Here is a 26,942-nt window from a genome sequence, read left to right on the forward strand (position 1 = left end):
GAGAGTTTTGTTACAGGGACCAACACTACATCCAAGCCAAGAAAAATGGGAAAACAATCTTCACATAGGAGAGTCAGTCTGTCTGTAGGATGTGGGATACATCTAACTACCTCTATCACGTCCCCAAACCCCCTCTCCCCTGGTGCTGCAGCACATGGTACGTTCCATTTAAAAGGGTGCATGTCATCTCTGTATGCGCTGGGTCCTCTCGTAGAGCAGCTGCTCACAGCACATTCTCCTCGGCAGGAATACTCACTTTCCTTCTCCGTCTGCTGTGTTTCATCTCTTTCTCTCACTCACTTTCTGTATTTGGCAAAACACACAAATCAGGGACAGGAGGATACTGACTGTCTGCAGTAACAAGTAGACACGCCATCTCTGTTCTGGCTGAACGGAGGGGAGATAAGAGGAACTGGCTGCTGGCATTTGTATGTGTGAAGTAAACTGTGAGAGAAGAAGAGGCAGAGGAGGAGAAGAAGAAGAGAGAGGGAGAGGGTATCAGTCTCTTCATCCCCTAATGCTCCACTTGACACCATGCTGCTCTGTGTGGGTTTGGTCCTCAGGGGAAAATCCTTAAAATGATGGAAGACAACAAGCAGCTGGCTCAGAGGATCGATGGGGCCATCCAGTCTGCCAGTCAGGAGGTAACCAACCTGCGCTCAGAGCTGTCGGCCACCAGCCGTAGACTGGCAGAGCTGGGGGCCAGCAGCCCCCCCTCGCCCCTGGTGAACAACCATCAGCACCACCAGCACAACCACCACGACCATGACAGCCTCCGCTACCGGGGTGAGTTACACACAGTGTGTGTGTGTGTGTGTGTGTGTGTGTGTGTGTGTGTGTGTGTGTGTGTGTGTGTGTGTGTGTAGGGGAAGTATTTGAGGAATGCGTAACTGGACAATGGGATGACTAATCTCATTTCACCGTTCTTTTGCTAACTTATTCCTCCGTTGGATAACTCACAGCACCCGGATAGGGGAGTAGGAGAAGGGAACGAGGACAAGCAGGGGCTGGTCCTGGTCTGCTTTCCTAGGCAGCGGTGGAGACTGTGTGTTTCTTTGCTCCCCCTGGCTCTGGCTCCGTCCTGGCTCTCTCTCTGTCTGTGTTAGCCCGGAGAGAGGAGAGTTGCTGCCAGCTGCTCCAGCATGAGTTTGGCATCACATCACATTGTCTTAAAGGGTGGAAATGTGGAAGCACGTGGTTGATCAGGATGATATAGTCATTGTCATCTTCATTCACATCATGGCAGGCAGTAGGCATTAGGCACTAGGCTGTAGGCCGTAGGTCCTCGGCATAAGGCAGTAGACACTAGGCAGTAGGCACTAGGCAGTAGGCACTAGGTAGTAGACACTAGGCAGTAGGCACTAGGCAGTCGGCAGTAGGCACTAGGCTGTAGGCAGCAGGTCCTCGGCACAAGGCAGTAGACACTAGGCAGTAGGCACTAGGCAGTAGGCACTAGGCAGTAGGCACTAGGCGGTAGGCAGCAGGTCCTCGGCACAAGGCAGTAGACACTAGGCAGTAGGCACAAGGCAGTAGGCACTAAGCAGTAGACACTAGGTTGTAGGCACTAGGCAGTAGACACTAGGCAGTAGACACTAGGCAGTAGACACTAGGCAGTAGACACTAGGCAGTAGGCTGTAGGCAGCAGGTACTAGGCACTAGGCACTAAGCAATAGACACTAGGCAGTAGACACAAGGCTGTAGGCCCTAGGCAGTGGGCTCTAGGCACTAAGCTGTAGGCACTAGGCAGTAGACACTAGGCAGTAGACAGTAGGCACTAAGCTGTAGGCACTAGGCAACAGGCTGTAGGCACTAGGCAGTAGACACTAGGCTGTAGACATTAGGCTGTAGGTACTAGGCAGTAGACACTAGGCAGTAGACACTAAGCTGTAGGCACTAGGCAGCAGGCTGTAGGCCCTAGGCAGTAGACGCTAATCTGTAGGCACTAGGCAGCAGGCTGTAGGCACTAAGCAGTAGACACTAGGCTGTAGGCACTAGGCAGAAGACACTTGGCAGTAGACACTAGGCTGTAGGCCCTAGGCAATAGACACTAGGCAGTAGACACTAGGCAGTAGACACTAGGCTGTAGGCACTAGGCAGTAGGCAGTGTCTCTTTGATCATAGATGTAGTGTAGTCTACAGAGTAAGTGGCGTAGAGTTTCAGAGATTGTATGTTTGCTGAGATGGGTGTGATGGGATTTATGATAGTAGGATGATGTGAGTCTGATATTAAAGCTGCAATATGTCACTTTTTGGGCGACCCGACCAAATTCACATAGAAATGTTAGTTATAGATCTTTCAAGCAAGGGCCTCCCGAGTGGCGCAGCGGTCTAAGGTACTGCATCTCAGTGCTAGAGGCACCCTGTTTCGAATCCAGGCTGTATCACAACTGGCCGTGATGGGGAGTCCCATAGGGAATCTGCCACAATTGGCCCAGCATTGTCTGGGTTTTTCCGGGGTAGGCCGTCATTGTAAATAACAATTTGTTCTTAACTGACTTGCCTTGTTAAAAATTTTTTTAAAGGAAGCGGGATATCTTATGTGCGCTATTTCTATACCGTTCTTATGTTTAGTTTATGCATATTTTACTTTCGGTTTTGTACACCAACTTGAAACAGTTGAAAATAGAATATATTTGTTTAATGAACATATATTTCACAGTGCTTTAGATGGAACAATGATTCCACACTATACATGGCTTGTTTTGTCAAATTATCTGAAATTAGAATTTTGTCAAATTTACCATTCAAATTTTTCCAAGTTGGAAATGGTGGAGCGATCTCTGAATACTGCACTTTCAGCTTAATTTATTTATAGTGTCACTGAGAGATGACAATTGTGAATTTCAACTATGTCAATGTCAGTTTGTAAGTAGTGGTGTCAGTTGGTGTTGGCTGTGTGTCTGTGAGGTGAGATCAGAGAGGAAGGCCTCGTAGCCTCAGACTGTTTGTGTTCTGTATCTTCCCACATAAAAGAAAATACTAAAGTTTAATACAGAATACTACAGTACTTACTATAGTATTCTGTAGTAAACTTTAGTATACTGTAGAATTCAATACTACACACTGTAGTATCCCTCAATCATGTGTAGTACTTAGTATAGCATTTTGTAGAATACTTTAATAAATACTACAGTATATCTACACTTAAACACTAGTATTTTTTCATTTGCGTTACTGAGTATAGGTGCCATGGAGGAGGGGAACAGGGGGTATTGAGCTGACGGGTTTGTGATACCCCGTAGGTTGGTCTGTCTAATGGTTCTCTCTGTGTGTTGAGCAGATGGTGCTGAGCAGAGCAGCAAGGCATCTCAGCTGGAGATGGTTGGCCCTCGGGTTTAAAGCACAGAGTCGACTGGTCAGTGTGAAATGTTTGCCCAGCTTACCCTTGCTTCCTCTGCTCGACTCTGCTTGCCTAGTGGGTGGACACTGGATAGACTCTCTGTTTGAACAGGTGTCATTAGCATGTTCTCACTGAGTGGATGAGATGGTGGGCTGCTATCTGTTATCTGGGAGAGAGTCTGTGGTTGGGTTCAGAGCGTGATTCCCTGGCCTCTCTCCCTCTTCAGTCATGCAGTGTTAACGGGGAACCTCAATTCCACATTCACACATGCCTTTGCATCAGGGCAGTGATGTCATGCTTCCTGTTCCCCAGCTGGACAGTCGGCAGGGCAGCCAGTCAGGTGACTGGAGTTAAGTGAGGCTGTTTAGTCAAAACCCAAACAGAGACTCACGTTCAGGTAACTGCCAAAATAGAGTAAATGAGGGATACAAAGTATATTGAATGCAGATGCTTCCACACAAGTGTGGTTCCTGAGTTAATTAATCAGTTAACATCCAATCATGCTTAGTGTCATGTATAAAAATGCCCAGTTGACCATTATTTTGGCTACCATGGCTAGAAGAAGAGATCTCAGTGACTTTGAAAGCGGGGGGTTTAAAAAGTGTGTGTGTGTGTGTGCGTGTACATGCATGTGTGTGTGTTAGTCACCAGATCTCAACCCAATTGAACACATATGGGAGATTCTGGAGAGGTGCCTGAGACAGTGTTTTCCACCACCACCAACAAAACACCAAATTATGGAATTTCTCATGGAAGAATTGTGTCGCAACTCCTCCAATAGAGTTCCAGACACTGAATTTATGCCAAGGTGCATTGAAGCTGTTCTGGCGGCTCGTGGTGGCCCAACGCCAGACGCTTTATGTTGGTGTTACCTTTATTTTGGCAGTTACCTATAACTCTTCCCCTACTGCGTGCTAGGAAGGGAACTCAGTCACATAATCTCGCTCTGGAAGGAGAGGGGACCACAGAGCTGACCACTTATACTGTCTTTGTTAAAGGAAATCTTACACGATGAGGTTTAAGATTGTTCATGTGTGAGACTTAGATTTATCTGATTTCTCCTCTTAGTGAAATTTCCCCTCTTAGTCAGAGGAGTTCAGCACTCAGTGGATTAAGAGATTAATACTTCTTGAAGTGTGTTTCCTCCTCTATGTCAGGGTGTTTGTAAGCCTTGTCCTGAGCCGGATCAAGGCTAGCAAACAGACAAGACTCGTTAGTATGCACAGGCTGACTCCTGTAAATATATTCTGCTGTGAAGAAATGCCAGGACTTTTTACTGTGTTTCACCTCTGTGGGACCTCAATAACATCACTGACAGATGTCCAATAAAGCTGTAAAACTAGAGCTCAATCTGGTTCCTTGCCCTTGGAATCTGCCCTTCTAAAACAAACCACTGGCTGGCAGTGACACAAGATTAAACCACCACTCGCCGGCCATGATGGCCCACAACTCTCCCTAACTTTGGACCTCCTCAGAAGTAGCATCAATGAAAGTGGCAGAAAAACCAGTGTGTGTGTGTGTGTGTGTGTACTGAATGGTAGTGAATCGGCACGCACGAACCAGCCTGTTTTGTGTTTGTGTTGACTGTGTTTCCTCCCCTGGTTCTATTCTACAGTACATATCTAGGGTAGGACGCTGGGTCCACTGTGCAGCTGAATGTAACAAATGACCTGCCTCCTCTTATTCCAGACGCTGACACTGAACTATTCATAATTGGGTGATGACACCTCGGCAGGATTGGATACTATGTTCATCCATCAGTCGGATGTCCGCAATCTGTTTAGCATTTCTAAATGATTCTGATGTTCCACCGCCAATCGACTACATTACTGTCGCCCCTAATACGTGTCTGACTGGGGGGAAAAGATGGTGTGAAATATCCGCCTCACACCCAATACATCTGAGCCAGTGGAGCAGTACCAGAAGGACCAAAATCAATGCACTGTAAGCCTGTTCCATTATGTATAGTTGGGTCTGATCAGTATCTTGCGTGCACTCATCACAGACTCATGGTAATCTGCCAATACAGTACTACTCCATAAAGCTCCTAAGACACCGCCGTAAAGAAGGCAGCCTTCAGTTGCTCATACGGTACGGAAGAGGGACACATCTGGTACAACAGGGGGAGATTACATCTCACTTATAACAGGCTGGATTGTGCTGAACACAAGAGGGAGTAGTTGTAATATAAGCAGTATGTTTACTGGATGGTGTGGCACCTCTCACAGGGAGAGGTCAGGGTCAAGGTTTGAGGTGAGGGATTTAGCTTTGTGTGTTTGAAGCAGAGTTAGGTTTTGATCTGAGAGGGTTGTTGGTGGTCAGAGTTTTTAAGTGGTATGGTTCAATTGTAGGATGAGTGATGTAGTTAGAATGAAGGGCACTCTTCACCCTACTGAAGCATGGTAAGGATAGGTCAGAGAGGATTGTGGACTTGCAGCAGCTGAAAGACCTTTTGGAAGTGCACATACTGTAGTCAGTTGGAAAGGAAATAAACTCCAACACTTCTTAATACAAAATAATGGATACTCAACTTCTTTCTTCAGATGAGTGAAGTCAAACTGTTTAGGGGTCATGCTGGTTTCTAGTACCTGCCGAGCCCTGTGAGGAAGACTACTTCTACCCATCTGGCCTGAGTTTAGGTCTCAGCTCTCTCATTACCTCATGGTGCTCTAGAACAGTTCTGAGATGGAGTAAGAGGAATACATGTACACACTAGGAAACCATTTAACTCAGTGAGAGGCTGGGAACAGACAGCCCCACCTCACCCCCTCTCTCCATCTCTCTCTACCTCTCTCCTGGGACCACCCACCTTCCTGTTCACTCTCCACATGCAGAGAAAGTACATCTTGTAGTGAGGCAGAACCTCCCCCTCCACCCTCTCCTCCCCTTCTCCCAGCCCTCCCCCAGCCACGCCCTGTCTGTGGCCAATGCAGCGGGAGAGGTAATAGCCAGAGGTCCGAATAATAGCCAGAGGCAGGCCACCCCCCCCTCTCTCTCTTCCGCTCTACCCCTCCTCTCTCAATTTAATTCAATTCAAGGGGCTTTATTGACATGGGAAACACATGTTTACATTGCCAAAGCAAGAGAAATGGATAAAGAAAAGTGAAATAAACAATGCGAATGAAATGTAAACATTATACTCACAGAAGTTCCAAAAGAATAAAGACATTACAAATGTCATATTATGTCTACATACAGTGCTTTAGCAATGTGCAAATAGTTATCGTACAAAAGAGAAAATAAATAATGATGGGTTGTATTTACAATGGTGTTGTTCTTCACTGGTTGCCCTTTACTTGTAGCAACAGCTCACAAAGCTTGATGCTCTGATTGCACACTGTGGTATTTCACCCAATAGATATGGGAGTTTATCAAAATTGGATTTGTTTTAAAATTCTTTGTGGGTCTGTCTAATCTGAGGGAAATATATGCCTCTAATTTAGGTCATACATTTGTCAGGAGTTTAGGATGTGCAGCTCAGTTCCACCTCATTTGAAGAGTCTCCATTTGTTTTTGTCCCATTTAGTGAATTCTTGGTTGGTGAGCGGACCCCAAACCTCACAACCATAAAGGGCAATGGGTTCTAAATCAGATTCACATATTTTTAGCCCGATCCTAATTTATATGTCAAATTTTATGTTCCTTTTGATGGCATAGAAGGCCCTTCTTACTTTGATCTCAGATCGTTCACAGCTTTGTGGAAGTTATCTGTGGCGCTGATGTTTAGGCCGAGGTACTGTATGTCTAGTTTTTTGTGTGCTCTAGGGCAACAGTGTCTAGATGGAATTTGTATTTGTGGTCCTGGCAACTGGACCTTTTTTGGAAGACAATTATTTTTGTCTTACTGAGATTTACTGTCAGGGCTCAGATCTGACAGAATCTGTGCAGAAGATCTAGATGCTGCTGTAGGCCCTCCTTGGTTGGGGACAGAAGCACTACATCATCAGTAGACATTTGACTTCAGATTCTAGTAGGGTTACGCCGGGTGTTGCAGACTGTTCTCGTGCCCTCACCAATTCATTGATATTTTTGATGAAAGGGGGGGGTCTTAAGCTGCTTCCCTGTCTTACCCCACTGTGGAAAGAAACGTGTGTTTTTTGCCAATTTTAATAGCACAATTGTTGGATTTTTTTTATGTTGTATGTTTCCCCCCCAACACCACTTATTTAGCAATTTGTTTAGCAGACCCTCATGCCAAATTGAGTCAAAACCTTTTTTTAAGTAAAAAAAGCATGAGAAAACTTTGCCTTTGTTTTGGTTTGTTTGTTTGTCAATTAGGGTATGCAGGGTTAATACGTGGTCTGCCATACGGTAATTTTCTCAGTACATTGTTTTCACTGAGGAAATGTACAAGTCAGCTGTTAATGATAATGCAAAAGATTTTCCCAAGGTTACGGTTAACGCGTATCCCACGGTAGTTATTGTGGTCAAATTTGTCTCCACTTTTTTGGATTGGAGTTATCAGTCCTTGGTTCCAAATATTGGGGAAGATGCCAGAGCTGAGGATGATGTTAAAGAGTTTAAGTATAGCCAATTGGAATTTGTGGTCTGTATATTTTATCATTTCATGTAGGATAGCATCAACACCACAAGTCTTTTTGGGTTGGAAGGTTTGTATTTTGTCCTGTAATTCATTCAATGTAATTGGAGAATCCAGTGGGTTCTGGCAGTGTTAAATAGCTGATTCTCTAAGATTTGTAATTGATCATTTATAGTGCCTTCGGGACTTTTTCCACATTTTGTTACGTTACAGCTTTATTCTAAAATGGATTAAATAAAAAAACAATCCTTGTCAATCCATATACAATATCCCATAATGACAAAGCAAAAACAGGTTTATAGAAATGTTGTAAAGTGTATATAAAAAGTATCTTATATACATAACTATTCAGACCCTTTGTTATGAGACTCAAAATTGAGCTCAGGTGCATCCTGTTTACATTGGTGGCAGGTAGCCTAGTGGTTAAAGCGAGGGACTAGTAACCTGAAAGGTTGCAAGATCGAATCCCCGAGCTGTCAGGGTAAAAATCTGTCGTTCTGCCCCTGAACAAGGTAGTTAACCCACTGTTCCTAGGCTGTCATTGAAAATAAGAATTAGTTCTTAACTGACTTGCCTAGTTAAATAAAGGTACAACATTTAATTAAAAATAAATTGATCATCCTTGAGATGTTTCCACAACTTGATTGGAGTCCACCTGTGGTAAATTCAGTTGATTGTACATGATTTATAAAGGCACACACCTGTCTATATAAAGTCCCACAGTTGACAGTGCATGTCAGAGCAAAAACCAAGCCATGAGGTCGAAGGAGTTGTCCGAAACAGGATTGTGTCGAGGCACAGATCTGGGAAGGGTACCAAAATATTTCTGCAGCATTGAAGGTCCCCAAGAACACCATCATTCTTAAATGAAAGAAGTTTGGAAAAATCCAAGAATCTTAATGTAACGATGAACTGCAATTGAAGAAACTTTAAAAGTTTGTTATTTTACCAAATAGGGCTATCTTCTGTATACCACCCCTACCTTGTCACAACACAGCTGATTGGCTCGAACACATTAAGAAGGAAATAAATTCAACAAGGCACACATGTTAAAACTTTTTATGGCTGCAGTCCCTGTACAGGGATCAACATCAGGGGAAATTTCAGAGTGACAAGTAATAGTACTCGATAAAACTCAAACTTTCATTAAAACACACATGCAGGGTACTCAATTAAAGCTACACTCGTTGTGAATCTAGCCAACATGTCAGATTTTTAAAATGCTTTTCGGCGAAAGCATGAGAAGCTATTATCTGATAGCATGCAACCCCCGAAATACACGAAGGGGACGTAAACAAAATAATTTGCGTAGCCGGCGCTACACAAAACGCAGAAATAAAATATAAAACATTCATTACCTTTGACGAGCTTCTTTGTTGGCACTCCTATATGTCCCATAAACATCACAATTGGGTCTTTTTTTTTCTTCGATTAAATCGGTCCATGTATACCCAAAATGTCCATTTATGAAGACCGTCAGATCCAGGAAAAAACTCAGTTTCAAAACGCAACGTCATTTTTTTTTATTAAAAAAGTTGCCTATAAACTTTGACAAAACACTTCAAACTACTTTTGTAATCCAACTTTAGGTATTAGTAAACGTTAATAATCGATCAAATTGATCACGGAGCGATCTGTATTCAATAGCAGCAAGTCAACAAATCATGGACGATTTTCTCTCTTCCATAACTTCCACCGGTGTACTCGATGACAGGAAGTGCCTATTTCTCATTTCACCAAGGATTAACTTCAACCCAATTCCCAACACTGGCGACATCGTGCGGAAGCTGTAGGATCTGTAAACTGGGCCGTATCTATTTTCTCTTGCCATAGACAATACAGAGACTGGCGGAGTGATATTTTTTGTGTGTTTTTTGTGAACAGATTTCCTTGGGGTTTTGCCTGCAACAGACGTTCTGTTATAGTCACAGACCAGTTTTAGAAACTTCAGAGTGCTTTCTATCCACACATACTAATCATATGCATATACTATATTCCTGGCATGAGTAGCAGGACGTTGAAATGTTGCGCGATTTTTAAAGCTGGTTGAGGGAATGCCAAAAGTGCGCAAAGTTGTCATCAAGGCAAAGGGTGGCTACTTTGAAGAATCTAAAATACAAAATATATTTTGAATTGTTTTAACACTATTTTGGTTACTAAACACAGTAAAAAAGAAATGTCCTCTAACTGTGAACTGAGTTTATTTTCAGAAAACCTAACGTGTAAATATTTGTGTGAACATAACAAGATTCAACAACTGAGATATAAACTGAACAAGTTCCACAGAAATGTAATAATGTGTCCCTGAACAAAGGGGGGGTCAAAATCAAAAGTAACAGTTAGTATCTGGTGTGGCCACCAGCTGCATTAAGTATTGCAGTGCATCTCCTCCTCATGGACTGCACCAGATTTGCCAGTTCTTGCTGTGAGATGTTACACCACTCTTCCACCAAGGCACCTCCAAGTTCCCAACATTTCTGGGGGGAATGGCCCAAGCCCTCACCCTCCGATCCAACAGGTCCCGGACATGCTCAATGGGATTGAGATACGGGCTCCTCGCTGGCCATGGCAGAACACTGACATTCCTGTCTTGCAGGAAATCTCGCACAGAACGAGCAGTATGGCTGATGGCATTGTCATGTCAGGATGAGCCTGCAGGAAGGGTACCACATGAGGGAGGAGGATGTCTTCCCTGTAACACACAGTGTTGGCATTACCTGCAACAAGCTCAGTCCGATGATGCTGTGACATACCGCCTCAGACCATGACGGACCCTCCACCTCCAAATGGATCCCGCTCCAGAGTACAGGCCTCTGTGTAATGCTCATTCCTTCGACGATAAACCCGAATTCGACCATCCCCCCTGATGAGAAAAACTGCGACTCGTCAGTGAAGAGCACTTTTTGCCAGTCCTGTCTGGTCCAGCATTGGTGGGTTTCTGCCCATAGGCAACATTGTTGCCAGTGATGTCTGGTGTGGACCTGCCTTACAACAGGCCTACAAGCCCTCAGTCCAGCCTCTCTCAGCCTATTGCGGACAGTCTGAGCACTGATGGAGGGATTGTCTTTGTGTAACTCGGGCAGTTGTTGTTGCCATCCTGTACCTCTCCCTCAAGTGTGATGTTCGGATGTACCAATCCTGTGCAGGTGTTGTTGCATGTGGTCTGCCACTGCGAGGACGATCAGCTGTCCGTCCTGTCTCCCTGTAGCACTGTCTTAGGCGTCTCACAGTGCGGATATTGCAATTTATTGTCCTGGCCACATCTGCATTCCTCATACCTCCTTGCAGCATGCCTAAGGCAGGTTCACATAGATTTTTATTTTATTTTTTATTTGACCTTTGTTTAACCAGGTAGGCCAGTTGAGAACAAGTTCTCATTTACAACTGAGACCTGGCCAAGATAAAGCAAAGCTTTATCAGTGTATGCAAATGGAATAAGGAGGTAAGGCAATAAATAGGCCATGGTTGCGAAGTAATTACAATTTAGCAAATTAACACTGAAGTGATAGATGTGCAGATGATGATGTGCAAGAAAAAAGTCAATAAAAACAATATGGGGATGAGGTAGGTAGTAGGATGGGCTATTTACAGATGGGCTGTGTACAGCTGCAGCAATCGGTAAGCTGCTCAGATAGCTGATGCTTGAAGTTAGTAAGGGAGATCTAAGTCTCCAACTTCATTGATTTTTCCAATTGGTTCCAGTCATTGGCAGCAGAGAACTGGATGGAAAGGCGGCCAAAGAAGGTGTTCGCTTTGGAGATGACCAGTGAGATTTACCTGCTGAAGCGCGTGGTACCGGTGGGTGATGTTATGGTGACTAGTGAGCTGCGATAAGGCGGAGATTTACCTAGCAAAGACTTATAGATGACCTGGAGCCAGTGGGTCTGGTGCGAATATGTAGCGAGGGCCAACCAACGAGAGCATACAGGTCGCAGTGCTGGGTAGTATATGGGGCTTTGGTGACGAAACAGATGGCACGGTGATAGACTGCATCCAGTTTGCTGAGAAGAGTGTTGGAGGCTATTTTGTAAATGACATTTCCGAAGTCAAGGATCAGTAGGATAGTCAGTTTTACGAGGGTATGTTTGGCATCGTGAGTGAAGGAGGCTTTGTTGCGAAATAGGAAGCAGATTCTAGATTTAATTTAGGATTGGAGATGTTTAACATGAGTCTGGAAGGAGAGTTTACAGTCTAACCAGACACCTAGGTTTTTGTAGTTGTCCACATATTCTAAGTCAGAACTGTCCAGAGTAGTGATGCTAGTCGGGCGGGCGGGTGAGAGCAGCGATCGGTTGAAAAGCATGCGTTTAGTTTGAATGGTATTTAAGAGCAGTTGGAGGCCATGGAAGGAGTGTTGTATGGCACTGAAGCTTGTTTGGAGGTTTGTTACCTCTTTGGGATCGGTGTCCCGCTAGCGTGCCACTACGACAACATCCGGTGAAATTGCTGAGCGAGAAATTCAAAATACAAAACTCGTAATATTAAATATTCATGAAAAGTGTCTTACATCGTTTAAAAGCGTAACTTCTTGTTAAAACCTCTTAGGGCTAGGGGGTAGTGTTCTGAAGTTCGGATAAATGACGTGCCCATGGTAAACTTCTGACTGGTACTGTATGTTAATGCAATATTTCAGTTTTTTATTTTTTATTAGCATAAAATTCTAAAAACCTGTTTTTGCTTTGTCATTATGCAGTATTGTGTGTGGATTGATGAGGGGAAAAACATTTGAATCAATTTTAGAATAAGGCTGTAACGTAACAAAATGTGGAAAAAGTCAAGGGGTCTGAATACTTTCCGAATGCACTATATATGATTTTAGCTGTTTGTTCATTGTTGTAGTACCAACAAGACTGGAGAAGTGGTTTATCCACATATCTCTGTTTTGGATAGATAACTCTTCATGTGATTGTTTGTTTAGTGTGTTCCAATTTTCCCAGAAGTGGTTCGATTCTATGGAATCTTAGTCTCTCTATCTACTTCCTCCTCTCTCCCTCTCTCTCTTTACCCCCCCCTCTCTCTCTCAAGAGGGAAGGCTATTAATTCCTTCATCAGAGAGCTCCAGGTCCACTACTAGTCGAGCCCGAGGCAGTGGGGCAGTGAGGCAGTGGGGCAGTGAGGCACCATTCCACTAGGGAGGAATGGGAGCTGGACCCCTATGATGTTGGCCATGGCCTTGTACAAAGAGAGAGAGAGATGAAGGTTGAAGAGCTAGCATCTCAGTACACTTTCTTTTTGAGAATTACAGGAACACCATACTCAGAGTTTAATGAATTGGAAATAGAAGAAAATGGATTTTGCTGCAATAATTCAATTGAACTTCAGATTTCATGTGTAGAATATAGGTCTGACCAAACCAATTGCACACACGCAGTTTAGTGTGTCCCTTGACTAGACTAGTACGATTTGTGTTTACATAGTCAGCCATTGTTCTACAGTGCCTGGCAGAGGCTTGTAATGCACAAGAACCTCATTGTCATCTGTCTGTCTCCTCTGTGCTCTGTTAATAAGGCTAGGCCTGGTAATGAGTCCACTGAGACAGAGCCAGGCACGTTGCAGACAGACAGGCCGGTATCAGTGTGAACAGTAGGACCATGCAAACGGATGGAGTAACTACAAGATGTTTTAGGTATTTTCAGGAGGAAGCCGGCTTGGTGCAAGTTTCTGTTTAATTTCATGTAGGGAAAGTCAAGAAATGAGAAATGGTGATTCATGTTTACATTTTGTTTTAGTTACCATCATTCAGTTGAAGGTCGGGGTTGATAAGGCATACTGTTTAGTGAAAGGGATAGTGAAGTGGTGTAATGTTTGGGATTTCATTGGGGTCAAAAGAACCTAATGAAAAGTGACCTACGCTTGTTTTGGGATTGATGGTTTCGGAAAACTAGGACGGTCAGAAAGGTTCCCCTCTTTCTACCTGGTGAGGAGCCACACCTCTCCCTCTGCGGCCCTGTCTTCCATGCCTGGTGAGGGACCACACCTCTCCCACTGGGGCACTGCCTGGTGAGGGGCCACACCTTTCTGTTAGGGGCCCTGCCTGCCCTGCCTGGTGAGGGACCACACATCTCCCTCTGGGGCCCTGCCTGCCCTGCCTGGTGAGGGACCACACATCTCCCTTTGGGGCCCTGCCTGCCCTGCCTGGTGAGGGGCCACACCTCTCCATCTGGGGCCTACCTGCCCTGCCTGGTGTTGCAGCTGGTGCCGGTGGCTCTTCTCTGCAGCTGGGCAGCAGATGGCCTCGGTGGCGACGGTAGGCAGACGATGACATGAACTGTCCTTTTAATGGGACCGACTAAGGCAGGCAGTGGAGCAGAACCAGGAAGGGAGCGAGAGAGGCGCAGGCAGGGAGACAGATGCCAGCATTATGACAGGGTACAACTGAGGAGACACACTGAGCCCATCTGAAACGTTCACATATTGGACTTGGAAGTCAGAGAAAGTCAGTTCAAGGAGAAACCAATAGTGGTTTTAACCATGAAAATAACTATTTCATGGATTCCTTCCCATTGTGATGATGTTGTTGCTATAGTTGAAGAAGTGATAATATTGTTGCTATGGTTGAAGCAATGACGGTATGGTTAATATGGTTGAAGCAGTGGTGATATTGTTGCTATGGGTAAAGCAGTGATGATATTGTTACTATGGTTGAAACAGTGACGATGTTGTTAATATGGTTGAAGCAGTGATGATATTGTTGCTATGGCTGAAGCAGTGATGATGTTGTTAATGTGGTTGAAGCAGTGATGATATTGTTGCTATGGTTGAAGCAGTGATTATATTGTTGCTATGGTTGAAGCAGTGATTATATTGTTAAAATGGTTGAAGCAGTGATGATATTGTTGCTATGGTTGAAGCAGTGATGATATTGTTGCTATGGTTGAAGCAGTGATGATATTGTTCCTAAGGTTGAAGCAGTGATGATATTGTAAATACGGTTGAGACAGTGATGATATTGTTGCTATGGTTGAAGCAGTGATGATGTTGTTGCTATGGTTGAAGCAGTGATGGTATTGTTACTATGGTTGAAGTAGTGATGATGTTGTTAATATTGTTGAAGCAGTGATGATATTGTTTTTTTATATTTTTTATAATATGTTTATTATTTTACAATTAAATAAAATAAATAAATAATCAAATCAAATAAAAAAGACAGCAATACTAACAAATGACTTAAATGTAATTAAATGTAATGTAATACTAACAATGACATTCATTGTACTGTTGAATGGGATGGCCAATTTAGAGGACAAAACAAAACTTAACTCACACATACACAAAATTAAACAAAATCCTATTAGGTGGTACATGTATAAGAAGAAAGCATATAGTCATTACAAGCAGTGTAGTTAAGCCAAAAGAAGATATTGAGTGGAGTACAGCACAGAGTAGCAGCAGATCGTCAACCCAGTTATGAAGTGGGACTAGACCATTTATCCAGTATCGGCTGCCATATTTTGTAAAACATTGGACTTCTATTGGAGGTATTGTATCGAATCTTTCCCATATGTATTACATTCCCCAAATCCCGTAACCACATTTCAAAGGTAGGTACAGTCTCCAGTTTCCAAAATTGCAATATGAGCCTTTTGGCTAATAGAGTACAAAGAGAGACAGCTTTCCCTTTGTGGTTATTCCCATCAACTGTACCAAACAGAGCGGTCAATGGGTCTGGGGCTAGAACTCTGTCAAAGGCTCTAGATAAATAATCAAAAATGAGAGCCCAGTAAACATGTAACTTAGGACATGTCCAGAATAAGTGGGTCAACTTCCCCTCATCCTGCTTGCACCTCTCACACAGTGGTGAGGTGTCCGGGAATATTTTATGCAGTTTTACTTTTGGGTAATGTAACCTGTGTATCACCTTAAACTGTACAAGGTTGTGTCTGGCATTCACTGAACTGTGGTTTATATTCCTGAGAGCTTCTACCCAGTCCTCATCTGAGATTTCTGACCCAAGTTCTTGTTCCCAAGCCCTTTTAATGGTGTCTGTGGATACCTCTATGTGGGCCTGTAGCACATCATACTTTCTCGAGACCGACCATTTTGAATGGGGTTTGACAAGGATCAAGCTATCTAATGTAGGACTATTTGGCTTCATGCCATACTGTGGGATATGTGTCCTTACGAAATTCCTAATTTGGAGGTATCTGAAAAAATGTTTTCTTGGCATGTGATGATATTGTTAATATGGTTGAAGCAGTGATGATATTGTTGCTATGGTTGAAACAGTGACGATATTGTTAATATGGTTGAAGCAGTGATTATTTGTTGCTATGGTTGAAGCAGTGATGGTTGAAGCAGTGATGATGTTGTTGCTATGGTTGAAGCAGTGATGGTTGAAGCAGTGATGATGTTGTTGCTATGGTTGAAGCAGTGATGATAATGTTGCTATGGTTGAAGCAGTGATTATTTGTTGCTATGGTTGAGGCAGTGATGATGTTGTTAATATGGTTGAAGCAGTGATGATATTGTTGCTATGGTTGAAGCAGTGATGATATTGTTAATACGGTTGAAGCAGTGATGATATTGTTGCTATGGTTGAAGCAGTGATGATATTGTTGCTATGGTTGAAGCAGTGATGATATTGTTAATACGGTTGAAACAGTGATGATATTGTTGCTATGGTTGATGCAGTGATGATATTGTTGCTATGGTTGAAGCAGTGATGATATTGTTAATACGGTTGAAGCAGTGATGATGTTGTTGCTATGGTTGAAGCAGTGATGGTTGAAGCAGTGATGATGTTGTTGCTATGGTTGAAACAGTGATGATAATGTTGCTATGGTTGAAGCAGTGATTATTTGTTGCTATGGTTGAGGCAGTGATGATGTTGTTAATATGGTTGAAGCAGTGATGATATTGTTAATACGGTTGAAGCAGTGATGATGTTGTTGCTGTGGTTGAAGCAGTGATGGTTGAAGCAGTGATGATGTTGTTGCTATGGTTGAAGCAGTGATGATGTTGTTGCTATGGTTGAAGCAGTGATGATATTGTTAATATGGTTGAAGCAGTGATGCTGTTGTTGCTATGGTTGAAGCAGTGATGATATTGTTAATATGGTTGAAGCAGTGATGATATTGTTAATATGGTTGAAGCAGTGATGATGTTGTTGCTATGGTTGAAAAAGTGATGATATTGTTAATATGGTTGAAGCAGTGATGATATTGTTCCTAAGGTTGAAGCAGTGATGATATTGTTGCTATGGTTGAAGCAGTGATTATTTGTTGCCATGGTTGAAGCAGTGATGATATTGTTAATATGGTTGAAGCTGTGATGATATTGTTAATACGGTTGAAGCTGTGATGATATTGTTGCTATAGTTGAAACAGTGATGATATTGTTGCTATGGTTGAAACAGTGACGGTATTGTTAATATGGTTGAAGCAGTGATGATATTGTTCCTAAGGTTGAAGCAGTGATGATATTGTTGCTATGGTTGAAGCAGGAGTGAAATTGTTAATATGGTTGAAGCAGTGATGATATTGTTGCTAATGTTGAAGCAGTGATGATATTGTTGCTATGGTTGAAGCAGTGATGATATTTTTGTTATGGTTGAACCAGTGATGATATTGTTAATATGGTTGAAGCAGTGATTATATTGTTGCTATAGTTGAAGCAGTGATGATATTGTTAATATGGTTGAAGCAGTGATGATAATGTTAATATGGTTGAAGCAGTGATGATATTGTTGCTATGGTTGAAGCAGTGATGATATTGTTAATATGGTTGAAGCAGTGATTATATTGTTGCTATGGTTGAAGTAGTGAGGAATTTGTTGTTATGGTTGAAGCAGTGATGATATTATTTACATGGTTGAAGCAGTGATGATATTGTTAATATGGTTGAAGCAGTGATGATATTGTTAATATGGTTGAAGCAGTGATGATATTGTTGCTATGGTTGAAGCAGTGATTATTTGTTGCCATGGTTGAAGCAGCGATGATGTTGTTAATATGGTTGAAGCATCTGATGATATTGCTGCTATGGTTGAAGCAGTGATGATATTGTTGCTATGGTTGAAGCAGTGATGATGTTGTTAATACGGTTGAAGAAGTGATGATATTGTTGCTATGGTTGAAGCAGTGATTATATTGTTGCTATGGTTGAAATAGTAATAATATTGTTACTATGGTTGAAGTAGTGATGATATTGTTAATATGGTTGAAGCAGTGATGATGTTGTTCCTAAGGTTGAAGCATGATGTTGAATGGTTGAAGCGGTTGAGACAGTGATGATATTGTGATGAATATGGTTGAAGCAGTGATGATACTTGTTTAGTGATGATGTTGGTTGAAGCAGTGATGATTGATATTGTTAACAAATGACTTATGGTTGAAGACATCCAGTGATGGGATATTTGTTGCTATGGTTGAAGCAGTGATGATATTGTTAATATGGTTGAAGACTAGATGATTTATGTATGGTTGAAGCATATTGTTGCTATGGTTGAAGCAGTGATGATGTTGTTGCAATATGGTTGAAGCAGTGATGATCCCTTTGTATGAGCGGTCAATTGTTGCTATGGTTGAAGCAGTGATTATATTGAATATTTTTGCTATGGTTGTGATGATATTGTTACTATGGTTGAAGACTAGTGATGATACTATGGTTGAAGTAGTGATGATATTGTTAATATGGTTGAAGCAGTGATGATATTGTTGCTATGGTTGAAGCAGTGATGATATTGTTGCTATGGTTGAAGCAGTGATGATATTGTTGCTATGGTTGAAGCAGTGATGATATTGTTAATATGGTTGAAGCAGTGATGATATATGGTTGCAGTGATGATATTGTTGCTATGGTTGCAGTGATGATATTGTTGAAGCAGTGATGATATGGTTGAAGCAGTGATGATATTGTTTATGGTTGAAGCAGTGATGATATTGATACCAGTGATGATATTGTTAATATGGTTGAAGCAGTGACGGTTGAAGCAGTGATATTGTTGCTATATGGTTGAAGCAGTGATGATGTTGTTGCTAGTGATGATAATGTTGCTATGGTTGAAGCAGTGATTATTTGTTTGAGGCAGTGATGATGTTGTTAATATGGTTGAAGCAGTGATGATATTGTTGCTATGGTTGAAGCAGTGATGATATTGTTAATATGGTTGAAGCAGTGATTATATTGTTGCTATGGTTGAAGCAGTGATGATATTGATATGGTTTTGTTGTTTATGGTTGAAGCAGTGATGATATTGTTTATGGTTGAAGCATGGTTGAAGCAGTGATGATATTGTTAATATGGTTGAAGCAGTGATGATATTGTTAATATGGTTGAAGCAGTGATGATATTGTTGCTATGGTTGAAGCAGTGATGATATTTGTTGTTATGGTTGAAGCAGTGATGATATTGTTAATATGGTTGAAGCAGTGATGATATTGTTGCTATGGTTGAAGCAGTGATGATATTGTTGCTATGGTTGAAGCAGTGATGATGTTGTTAATATGGTTGAAGCAGTGATGATATTGTTGCTATGGTTGAAGTGATGATATTGTTAATATGGTTGAAGCAGTGATTATATTGTTGCTATTGTTAATAGTTGAAGCAGTGATGATATTGTTAATATGGTTGAAGCAGTGATGATATTGTTAATGGTTGAAGCAGTGATGATATTGTTGCTATGGTTGAAGCAGTGATGATGTTGTTATGGTTGAAGCAGTGATGATATTGTTGCAGTATGGTTGAAGCAGTGATGATATTGTTGCTATGGTTGAAGCAGTGATGATATTGTTGCTATGGTTGAAGCAGTGATGATATTGTTAATATGGTTGAAGCAGTGATGATATTGTTGCTAATGTTGAAGCAGTGATGATATTTTTGTTATGGTTGAACCAGTGATGATATTGTTAATATGGTTGAAGCAGTGATTATATTGTTGCTATAGTTGAAGCAGTGATGTTGTTGTTAATGTGGTTGAAGCAGTGATTGGTATTGTTGCTATGGTTGAAGCAGTGATGATATTGTTAATATGGTTGAAGCAGTGATTATATTGTTAATATGGTTGAAGCAGTGAGGAATTTGTTTTATGGTTGAAGCAGTGATGATATTATTTACATGGTTGAAGCAGTGATGATATTGTTAATATGGTTGAAGCAGTGATGATATTGTTAATACTGTTGAAGCAGTGATGATGTTGTTGCTATGGTTGAAGCAGTGATGATATTGTTAATACGGTTGAAGCAGTGATGTTGTTGCTATGGTTGAAGCAGTGATGATATTGTTGCTATGGTTGAAGCAGTGATGATATTGTTGCTATGGTTGAAGCAGTGATGATAATGTTGCTATGGTTGAAGAAGTGATTATATTGTTAATATGGTTGAAGCAGTTATGATATTGTTAATATGGTTGAAGCAGTGATGATATTGTTCCTAAGGTTGAAGCAGTGATGATATTGTTGCTATGGTTGAAGCAGTGATTATTTGTTGCCATGGTTTAAGCAGTGATGATATTGTTAATACGGTTGAAGCAGTGATGATGTTGTTGCTATGGTTGAAGCAGTGATGATATTGTTAATACGGTTGAAGCAGTGATGTTGTTGCTATGGTTGAAGCAGTGATGATATTGTTGCTATGGTTGAAGCAGTGATGATAATGTTGCTATGGTTGAAGAAGTGATGATATTGTTAATATGGTTGAAGCAGTTATGATATTGTTAATATGGTTGAAGCAGTGATGATATTGTTCCTAAGGTTGAAGCAGTGATGATATTGTTGCTATGGTTGAAGCAGTGATTATTTGTTGCCATGGTTGAAGCAGTGATTATATTGTTAATATGGTTGAAGCAGTGATGATATTGTTGCTTTAGTTGAAACAGTGATGATATTGTTGCTATGGTTGAAGCAGTGATGATATTGTTAATACTGTTGAAGCAGTGATGATATTGTTGCTATGTTTGAAGCAGTGATGATATTGTTCCTAAGGTTGAAGCAGTGATGATATTGTTGCTATGGTTGAAGCAGGAGTGAAATTGTTAATATGGTTGAAGCAGTGCTGATATTGTTGCTAATGTTGAAGCAGTGATGATATTGTTGCTATGGTTGAAGCAGTGATGATATTGTTGTTATGGTTGAAGCAGTGATGATATTATTTACATGGTTGAAGCAGTGATGATATTGTTAATATGGTTGAAGCAGTTATGATATTGTTAATATGGTTGAAGCAGTGATAGTAATGTTGCTATGGTTGAAGCAGTGATTATTTGTTGCCATGGTTGAAGCAGCGATGATGTTGTTAATATGGTTCAAGCATCTGATGATATTGCTGCTATGGTTGAAGCAGTGATGATATTGTTGCTATGGTTGAAGCAGTGATGATGTTGTTAATACGGTTGAAGAAGTGATGATATTGTTGCTATGGTTGAAGCAGTGATGATATTGTTGCTATGGTTGAAGCAGTGATGAAATTTTAATATGGTTGAAACAGTGATGATTTTGTTGCTATGGTTGAAACAGTGATGATATTGTTGCTATGGTTGAAACAGTGATGAAATTTTAATATGGTTGAAACAGTGATGATTTTGTTGCTATGGTTGAAACAGTGATGATATTGTTGCTATGGTTGAAACAGTGATGATGTTGTTGCTATGGTTGAAACAGTGATGATAATGTTTCTATGGTTGAAGCAGTGATGGTATTTTTAATATGGTTGAAGCAGTGATGATATTGTTACTAAGTTTGAAGCAGTGATGATATTGTTACTACGGTTGAACCAGCGATGATATTACATTTACATTTACATTTAAGTCATTTAGCAGACGCTCTTATCCAGAGCGACTTACAAATTTTGTTGCTATGGTTGAAGCAGTGATGATATTGTTGCTATGGTTGAAGCAGTGATGGTATTTTTAATATGGTTGAAGCAGTGATGATATTGTTAATATGGTTGAAGCAGTGATTTACATAGATGGCTAGATTCCTCTATCTCTAGCATCTTAATTACATTTATGAAATACAAAGTTTGAGTGATTTTCCTCCCCTCTCTGATTCTATTCCATTCGATGAATCGTTGAGACATGGTTTACTTAGGACTTCCTGGGTTTGTTGTGGTCATAGCTGCGTCATGACTTTGGCTGATGCTCTTTATTAGCTGGGATTGGGACTGAGCCTGGGTCGCTGCTGCTGATGCTCTTTACTAGCTGGGATTGGGACTGAGCCTGGGTAGCTGCTGCTGATGCTCTTTACTAGCTGGGATTGGGACTGAGCCTGGGTCGCTGCTGCTGATGCTCTTTACTAGCTGGGATTGGGACTGAGCCTGGGTAGCTGCTGCTGATGCTCTTTACTAGCTGGGATTGGGACTGAGCCTGGGTAGCTGCTGCTGATGCTCTTTACTAGCTGGGATTGGGACTGAGCCTGGGTAGCTGCTGCTGATGCTCTTTACTAGCTGGGATTGGGACTGAGCCTGGGTAGCTGCTGCTGATGCTCTTTACTAGCTGGGATTGGGACTGAGCCTGGGTAGCTGCTCCTGATGCTCTTTACTAGCTGGGATTGGGACTGAGCCTGGGTAGCTGCTGCTGATGCTCTTTATTAGCTGGGATTGGGACTGAGCCTGGGTAGCTGCTCCTGATGCTCTTTACTAGCTGGGATTGGGACTGAGCCTGGGTAGCTGCTGCTGATGCTCTTTATTAGCTGGGATTGGGACTGAGCCTGGGTCGCTGCTGCTGATGCTCTTTATTAGCTGGGATTGGGACTGAGCCTGGGTAGCTGCTGCTGATGCTCTTTATTAGCTGGGATTGGGACTGAGCCTGGGTCGCTGCTGCTGATGCTCTTTATTAGCTGGGATTGGGACTGAGCCTGGGTAGCTGCTGCTGATGCTCTTTATTAGCTGGGATTGGGACTGAGCCTGGGTAGCTGCTGCTGATGCTCTTTATTAGCTGGGATTGGGACTGAGCCTGGGTAGCTGCTGCTGATGCTCTTTATTAGCTGGGATTGGGACTGAGCCTGGGTAGCTGCTGCTGATGCTCTTTATTAGCTGGGATTGGGACTGAGCCTGGGTAGCTGCTGCTGATGCTCTTTATTAGCTGGGATTGGGACTGAGCCTGGGTAGCTGCTGCTGATGCTCTTTATTAGCTGGGATTGGGACTGAGCCTGGGTAGCTGCTGCTGATGCTCTTTACTAGCTGGGATTGGGACTGAGCCTGGGTAGCTGCTGCTGATGCTCTTTACTAGCTGGGATTGGGACTGAGCCTGGGTAGCTGCTGCTGATGCTCTTTATTAGCTGGGATTGGGACTGAGCCTGGGTAGCTGCTGCTGATGCTCTTTATTAGCTGGGATTGGGACTGAGCCTGGGTAGCTGCTGCTGATGCTGTTGATGCTCTTACTAGCTTTACTAGCTGGGATTGGGACTGAGCCTGGGTAGCTGCTGCTGATGCTCTTTACTAGCTGGGATTGGGACTGAGCCTGGGTAGCTGCTGCTGATGCTCTTTACTAGCTGGGATTGGGACTGAGCCTGGGTAGCTGCTGCTGATGCTCTTTACTAGCTGGGATTGGGACTGAGCCTGGGTAGCTGCTGCTGATGCTCTTTACTAGCTGGGATTGGGACTGAGCCTGGGTAGCTGCTGCTGATGCTCTTTACTAGCTGGGATTGGGACTGAGTCTGGGTAGCTGCTGCTGATGCTCTTTACTAGCTGGGATTGGGACTGAGCCTGGGTAGCTGCTCCTGATGCTCTTTACTAGCTGGGATTGGGACTGAGCCTTGCGTAGCTGCTGCTGATGCTCTTTACTAGCTGGGATTGGGACTGAGCCTGGGTAGCTGCTGCTGATGCTCTTTATTAGCTGGGATTGGGACTGAGCCTTGCGTAGCTGCTGCTGATGCTCTTTACTAGCTGGGATTGGGACTGAGCCTGCGTAGCTGCTGCTGATGCTCTTTACTAGCTGGGATTGGGACTGAGCCTGGGTAGCTGCTGCTGATGCTCTTTATTAGCTGGGATTGGGACTGAGCCTTGCGTAGCTGCTGCTGATGCTCTTTACTAGCTGGGATTGGGACTGAGCCTGCGTAGCTGCTGCTGATGCTCTTTACTAGCTGGGATTGGGACTGAGCCTGCGTAGCTGCTGCTGATGCTCTTTACTAGCTGGGATTGGGACTGAGCCTGGGTAGCTGCTGCTGATGCTCTTTACTAGCTGGGATTGGGACTGAGCCTGGGTAGCTGCTGCTGATGCTCTTTACTAGCTGGGATTGGGACTGAGCCTGGGTAGCTGCTGCTGATGCTCTTTACTAGCTGGGATTGGGACTGAGCCTGGGTAGCTGCTGCTGATGCTCTTTACTAGCTGGGATTGGGACTGAGCCTGGGTCGCTGCTGCTGATGCTCTTTACTAGCTGGGATTGGGACTGAGCCTGGGTAGCTGCTGCTGATGCTCTTTACTAGCTGGGATTGGGACTGAGCCTGGGTAGCTGCTCCTGATGCTCTTTACTAGCTGGGATTGGGACTGAGCCTGGGTAGCTGCTGCTGATGCTCTTTACTAGCTGGGATTGGGACTGAGCCTGGGTAGCTGCTGCTGATGCTCTTTACTAGCTGGGATTGGGACTGAGCCTGGGTAGCTGCTCCTGATGCTACATGGGAAGATTCCTCCATTCTCCCGCTCACTTCAGTTCCCTCCTTTGTCAGTTCCCTTCTCTTCAGCCCCTTATAAGAAAGATTGCAGTAAGAGCGCAGTATAACTGTAGTTGGAGTGCAGTGTAACTGCAGTATGCTACAATACTTTGTCCAAAATGTCACAGTCGTCTGCAGCTACTGTACTTTTACTGCAGTTTCAAAACTGATATGTTTTTTGTAAGGGGCTCCCCTCACTTGGCCCCCTCCTCATAAAATTATCAGCAGTGACACACTGTATATTTCCTTTCCCCCATAGACGACGAGAGATAGAGAGAGAGAAGCTTTGCTCCTGGAAATGAGGCAAAAAGCATCCTTCATGTCTTCTCTGTGTGTTGGTGGGAACCTGGGGTTTATTACACCCCATATGCCAGAGTGGAGGGTTCATTTCATGTGTCTGGTGAAATTGTGCTTCCTACTCCATTCCATATGGATCTATGGAACATCTGCAGCATGTGTATCTGGAGATCAGGAGGGGTGTGCAGGGAGGGGTAGCAGCTATCTCACTGAGGATGAGTCGGACCTGTTACCTTATGAATGGGATTATAAGAGACGCTGCTTTAACTGGAGGGACTGGGGCCAGTGCAGAACCCAAAGCAGGTGCTTGCGTGACTTAACATTACTGGGATGAGAGGAGAGAGATTGAGTGTTTTTGTATTCTCTTAAGGAACTGGCTCCTCCTCAGGCCCAAGTCCAGAGGCTAATGGACCATGATGAGACCAACCCCTCTGGGATTCCGCTGGTTAGGCCATGTTAGACATATTAGGCATCTCTCCATCTCTTTCCTCTCTCTTTCTCTCCTTTTCTCTCTCCTCTCTCCTTTCTCCTCTCTCCTCTTTCCTTCTCTCTCCTTCTCTCTTTTCTCTCCTTTGCCCTTCTCTCTCCTTCTCTCTCCTTTTCTCTCATTTACTATCCTCTCTCCTTCACTATCCTCTCTCCTCTCCCCTTCTCTCCCCTTCTCTCTCCTTCACTATCCTCATTCCTCTCTCCTTCTCTCTCCTTCACTATCCTGTCCTTCTCTCCCCTTCTCTCTCCTTAACTATCCTCTCTCCTCTCTCCTTCTCTCCCCTTCTCTCTCCTTCACTATCCTCTCCTTCGCTCTCCTTCTTTCTCCTTCACTATCCAACAGTAAACATTACACTCATTAAGTTCCAAAATAATAGACATTTCAAATGTTATATTATGTCTATATACAGTGTTGTCACAATGCCTGTCTTCTTTCCTTCTCTCTCCTTCTCTGCCTTTCTCTCCCCTTCTCTCTCCTCTGTCCTTCTCTCCTTTTCGCTCCTTCTCTCTCCTCTCTCTTTCTCCGCCACCCCACCCGTTTCCCTCCTTCTCCATCTCTCCCCCTTCTCTTCCTGTCTCCCCCTTCTCTTCCTGTCTCCCCCTTCTCTTCCTGTCTCCCCCTTGTCTTCCAGTCTCCCCCTTGTCTTCCTGTCTCCCCCCTTCTCTCCCTGTCTCCCCCCTTCTCTCCCTGTCTCCCCCCTTCTCTCCCTGTCTCCCCCCTTCTCTTCCTGTCTACCCCTTCTCCTCCGGTCTCCCCCATTCTCTTCCTGTCTCCCCCTTCTCTTCCTGTCTCCCCCTTCTCTTCCTGTCTCTCCCCTCCTCATCCTGTCTCACCCCTCCTCATCCTGTCTCCCCCTTCTCTTCCTGTCTCCCCCTTCTCCCTGTCTCCTCTCTTCTCTCCCTGTCTCCTCTCTTCTCTCCCTGTCTCCCCCTTCTCTTCCTGTCTCCCCCTTCTCCTCCTGTCTCCCCCATTCTCTTCCTGTCTCCCCCTTCTCTTCCTGTCTCCCCCTTCTCTTCCTGTCTCACCCCTTCTCTTCCTGTCTCACCCCTCCTCATCCTGTCTCACCCCTCCTCATCCTGTCTCCCCCTTCTCTTCCTGTCTCCCCCTTCTCCCTGTCTCCTCTCTTCTCTTCCTGTCTCCCCCTTCTCTTCCTGTCTCCCCCTTCTCCCCATCTCCCCCCTTCTCTTCCTGTCTCCCCCTTCTCTTCCTGTCTCCCCCTTCTCCCCATCTCCCCCCTTCTCCTCCTGTCTCCCCCATTCTCATCCTGTCTCCCCCCTGCTCTCCCTGTAACCCACCTATCACCAGCTCCACACATCTAACCCTCAGTTTTCACCTTAATTCATCCAAATCTTTGTTGAGTCCAGACTTCAAACGACTGTAACTTAGTGGGAGTGTGGGTGGAAGGAAAGACTGGGCATGCAGGCGCTCTCTGAACAGTCCCTCAGCTCACCCTATTAAAATGCCTCATTGCTTTGGCAGAGGAGCCTTTTATTGCTGCTGGTACATATTGTTGCCTTGGCTACAGTATACATCCATTCTCCAATGAGCAGGGACTTACTGCATGCGGAGAATTTTTTTTTTTGAGGAAGTGCAGACGCAGGCAGAGCCTCCTGTACCCAGGGGACAAAAAGCGTGACACTCCAATAGGGCTGGAGGTTTAGCAGAGTGCTCCTTCTATACCACTCCTCCTCC

General features: G+C 43.6%; 1 protein-coding gene across 3 annotated transcripts in view; it reads left to right on the top strand.

Annotated features, from left to right (window-relative positions):
- Positions 1–208: 208 nt before the first annotated feature.
- The window catches only part of LOC135540259 (kazrin-like), a 157,990-nt gene continuing 131,256 nt past the window's right edge, over positions 209–26,942 (top strand). For all 3 annotated transcript variants that reach the window (XM_064966802.1, XM_064966805.1, XM_064966803.1), the window contains exon 1: positions 209–786. In XM_064966802.1, coding sequence (XP_064822874.1) covers positions 579–786 — 208 coding nt within the window. In that variant the 5' untranslated portion in view covers positions 209–578. The remainder of the gene's footprint in view (positions 787–26,942) is intronic.

This window comes from Oncorhynchus masou, chromosome 5, assembly GCF_036934945.1.
Source record: "Oncorhynchus masou masou isolate Uvic2021 chromosome 5, UVic_Omas_1.1, whole genome shotgun sequence".
NCBI classification, from domain to species: domain Eukaryota; kingdom Metazoa; phylum Chordata; class Actinopteri; order Salmoniformes; family Salmonidae; genus Oncorhynchus; species Oncorhynchus masou.